Source organism: Anneissia japonica, unplaced genomic scaffold (assembly GCF_011630105.1).
Source record: "Anneissia japonica isolate Jap-2015-1 unplaced genomic scaffold, ASM1163010v1 scaffold8948_len120252_cov100, whole genome shotgun sequence".
Classification (NCBI taxonomy): domain Eukaryota; kingdom Metazoa; phylum Echinodermata; class Crinoidea; order Comatulida; family Comatulidae; genus Anneissia; species Anneissia japonica.
The window spans coordinates 69,327-74,149 of NW_022746293.1; the positions used below are offsets into that span (position 1 = coordinate 69,327).

Sequence of the window (4,823 nt, forward strand, 5' to 3'; positions counted from 1 at the left end):
CCTCTAGACGCTCTGAAATGGCACTCTCAAATGGTGAAAATGCTTTTTAAAAGCATGCTCTTCGACAAAATTGTTGACTTTCTCCCGACCGGTGTTACGCTCCCCCTCCCTTAGACACCCCTCCACTCACGGGCATTGCAAAGGTCTAATCAATGACCTATAGTCTATTCTATATTGGGAGTTGCAAAGCAAATTATGATTATGACACCCCCGGATGCCCAGAAAGGCACTCATTCAAACTTAACATTTGATTGATCTCCATTTTTATGATATATGTCCTACAATCGATGTCAGTGACAATTATGCTGTTCTGTATCAATAAAGCCCTTTGGATGGGGATGCTATACAGCGAAGACCCTACTGGACCCTATGGGTAGGGGCACCAAAGGAGTCCCTAAGGGTTTGGTGGAACTTGGAGCAAATTTTAAGATTAGGCCCCTTTGACGCTCGGAAATGGCACTCTATCAGACGGTAAAACCTACTGTGCGCTTGAGTCTCTATATACTTTTGGAAAAGTACTGTACAAAACTTTCCTAGAGTACGCACCTAACAAGGAAAATAATTGTATTTTGACGAGCACTGTCTTTTGGTATACCAACATTCTAGAACCCCTGTTAAGTCAATAATGCTATCAATGAATCACAATGAACAGAAAAAAGAATGAAAGAGACGGAACGTGGCGGCACAAAATCGATGTAATGCTAAGATTGTATGATATGAAAAGAGGGCTAACGACAAAACACAGTGATCAAAACAATAGGCCTATAAAGAGCCAGAACTTGGTGGCACAGGGAGTTCTGTACGACTTGAATAGGACAATCGAAAGGTAAACAGTGTTCTTTGCTTCACTGTATATTATGTAAATTTAAGTACAATAAAACCCAATAGACGTATTATTGCAACATAGTATTAAATAACCTAAATTAGTTGTATTTACTTCTATGATTTAACAATGGGCTTCATCTACCATGGGTAACAAATCAGGCATCAGGACTTCTGCAATCATTAGAATTTTACTGTTATATGCGGATGACTCGGCAGGTAATGAACTCGAATATTTGTAATGGGGTTGAGGGAAAATAAACTTCCATTGCATATGGGAAATACAGATTTTATACTGTTTTCAAAATCTTGCGATTTTTTTTGGTAATTCTGTTTACAGGTGTAAACCCTACATCATACAAATGCTTTTTTTCGCTTATTTGAAGCACACAGTGAAGTATTGAACCACGGAAAGCACTTTATTTTGGAGCTATTCATTCTATTTATGGCCTACATCATCTTGCTCATTTTCAAACCACCCCGTGCACATTACCCAGGGGTTAAATTGTTGTCTTTACTTTAATGGAAATGTATTCATCTAACTTTCAATATAATAATAATAATAATAACAATAATAATAATAATAATAATAATAATAATAATAATAATAATAATAATAATAATAATAATAATAATAATAATAATTTGCAATTTGTATAGCGCCTCCCGTTGGACCAACCTCGAGGTGCTTCACAACAACGAAAGGAAACGGACAAGAGAATAAAAAAAAACCATGAACCTAGACTAACAGCACTCTAAACGCCTAAACGAACCAAACCAACACCGCACCGTTTATCGGCAATTTAAGGCGTAAAGCGCGACTCACAGGTGCTCAAGTGATGGCGGTGTCTAGGTAAGCAGTTAATAGGAAAAGAAGGAAAATAAACAAAATAGTGGTAAAAAGTATCTTAAAGGAATTCAGCAAAACTTTCAGTGAAGAGGTGAGTTTTGAGTTGTGTTTTAAAAAGCTGAAGTGAGTCGGCGTTCCTGATTTCATCTGGAAGTGCATTCCATAAGGTAGACGCCGCAGAGGTGAATGCCCGTGAGCCGTATGTGATTGTAGTGCTTTTCAGAACTTTTAGAAGATTCTTAAAAGCGGATCGGAGAGAGTGTGTTTGCGTGTAAGGAGTGAGCAGTTCGGTGATGTATTCTGGAGCGAGATTGTTCATTGCCTTGTATGTTAACAGCAATGTTTTATAAGTAATTCTTTTGTCGACAGGAAGCCAGTGAAGATCATATAGTATAGGTGTAATATGGATACGTCGCTTAGTTAAGGTAACCAGACGAGCAGCAGAATTTTGAATACGCTGTAGCTTAGCTATTTGTGTCTTGGGTAGTCCAGAGATGAGACTGTTGCAATAGTCGAGCCGTGAATTGAGAAAGGCATATATCAGACGTAGAGTAGTGGGTTTGTCGAGAAACTTTCTGATTTTTTCAATTTTACGGAGAGCAGCACAGGAAGAGCGACATACAGCATTGATATTGGACTTCATTTGTAGAGTAGAGTCGAGTATTACACCAAGGTTACGGACCTCTGACTTTGGTTCGACCAGAAACTGATATGGTTGTAGAGACATGGCTTCAACTGCTCGAAAGCATGAAGAAAAACGAATTAATTCTGTTTTCTTGACATTGAGGTGAAGCTTGGTAGCTAGAGAACATTGTTGGACACAACCTACACACTGGTTAAGCTTAGTGAGTGAACTGGAAAGTTCACTTTGATGGAAATCGATGTATCTGTATGTCATCAGCATACGTCATGCAGCGTAGATTATGAAATGAAACATCTTCAAGTGGGGTGATATATACAGTGTGAATAATAGGGGTCCAATAACAGACCCCTGCGGGACCCCATAAGAAAGACTATGTTTGGCCGAGGAGACATCTCCAATGACGACAGATTGAGTTCGACAATTGAGGTTAGTGGCGATCCATTGGAGTGCCTTGCCTGTAATACCGAAGTGACTAAAAAGTCGGTGCAGAAGGATGGTATGATCGACAGTGTCAAAAGCCGAAGAAAAATCCAACAGGACGAGCAAGGCGTCGTGGCGCTGGTCAATTGCAGTCAGCAGATCGTTGTTTTGAACACGGAGAAGAGCTGTTTCTGTGCTACAAAATTGACGATAGGCGGACTGCATTTTTCCTAGGAGATCGTTTTCCTGGAGGAAATATTTAAGTTATGAACACACAATCCTCTCGAGTACCTTAGATAGGAACGGAATGTTGGAGATTGGCCTAAATCTAGACAAATCCTCTGGATTCAGGTTATGTTTCTTAAGGATGGGTGTTACATGCGCATGCTTGAGGTTGGTTGGAAACACACCAGTCCTGAGAGGTTCATTCACAATATGAGTTAAGATTGGTGAAAGCTGGTTGTGATGACCTTTCAAGAGAAGTGTAGGAATGGGATCAAGTTCAAAGGATATATTTCGTGATGCCTTAATCACACTTAGAATATCATCAGATGTAACACAATCCCAGTCACTGAGGCTCGAAGGTGGGTGCTTGCTAGGAGGGCGGGGCAAAGAAGTGTGAGTGCCAAGAAACTCCTTTTGAACATTCAAAATCTTGTTGTTAAAGAAAACTGCGAATCGCTCAGCAAGATCACTTAAGTTTATGTGGGACGGTAAAGTGGGACTGGTTGACGCAGCAGTTAGCTCGTTAATGAGTTAAAACAAATTGCTCTGGTCACATGATTTAATGAGATTCCTATAATGTTCTTGTTTGTATTTTGTAATTAATGAGTTATAATGTCTGCAGGCTATGTCAAACAAATCCTTGTGTATGGCGAGTTGGTCTTAGGTATATAGTACAGTTTGCTATGTAATCCAGCAAGATTGTTGTGCCAAAATGGATTTTATTGGCTAACTTTTTTGGTGTGCTGAATAAAAAAAATTAGGTGCCATTTCTTTTATCACGTCATCAGCCGCCAGTTTGAATTTAAAGATGGCCGACACACCATACCTTCACGGCGTGCATACAATACTCCAGTGAGTCGTCGCCGGCTGAGTTACTTTTTAGGGCTAGGCCTAAGTAAAGAATATTATTCATGGCAAATGCTATCGCAGCATGAAAAAAAAAATAAATAAAACGAATCTCCCCGTTCGTTGCAAGAGTATTATTTTACTGTTATTTTGAATCCAAAATTAAATCATAGGATGTTTGTAGTTACTTATAATGATCATCATATGACATAACAAATATTATTATTACGTACTGGCATTAGGATGTACCATACAAAATAGGCCTATTATCACCAGCCTGTTTCCTAGACCAAGTTTGGTTGAGCAATTAGTCGACTACAGATATATCTCCTTCCTTCTCCGGGCCATGGTGAAGGTGGAGGTGGAGCATATTGCTCCAGTGGAGTCGTCGCCGGCTGATGTAATTTTTAGGGATCTAGGCCAGATGGTCGAAATCCAGTTTGCCGAATGCCAGATTGCCCAGACCACTTTGCCGAATTCCAGTTGCCGAATCCTAGTTTGCCGAGTACCAGTTTGCCGAGTCAAAAACAATGAATCCCAGTCGGCCGAAACCCAGTTTGCCGAAAGTCAATTAAAACAGTGAAACATTAACCAGGGGCGGATCCAGAGATGTCCAAAAGTGGGGACCGAAAGTGGGGCCGATCGAGGTGACCCTACCCTAGGGGGTCCAGGGGCAATCCTCCGCGAAATTTTTGTGTTCTTGTCGTTTTTTTTCTTTTCTCTTTTTTTTTCTCCATTTATTTTTACCTTTCAAAACCGGGTGGGGGGCTGGGCCACCTAAATCTGGCCCTGTTAACTTTCACGATGGAGTACCGGCATGCTCTTACCATGGCTGCATCTGTATAGGCCGGTTCCCACTGAACGCGATCAAGCGAATTTCGCGTCTAAATGTGGCGCGCGCGGTTGAATCGAAGACGCGACTGGCGTTTCCAATGTGAACATGCAAACGAATTTGTAGTCGAACACGCGAACGCCCAATATTCGAACTTCGACGCGGTGCGCGCGGTGGTCGCGGAG

The 4,823-nt window shown here is 40.9% G+C and overlaps 1 protein-coding gene across 1 annotated transcript; it reads right to left on the bottom strand.

Moving 5' to 3' along the window:
* Positions 1-1,730: 1,730 nt before the first annotated feature.
* Positions 1,731-2,570, bottom strand: LOC117120193. The gene has a single exon (XM_033265210.1). It carries the CDS (start codon positions 2,568-2,570, stop codon positions 1,731-1,733), a length of 840 nt encoding a protein of 279 aa, XP_033121101.1.
* Between the last annotated feature and the right edge of the window lie 2,253 nt (positions 2,571-4,823).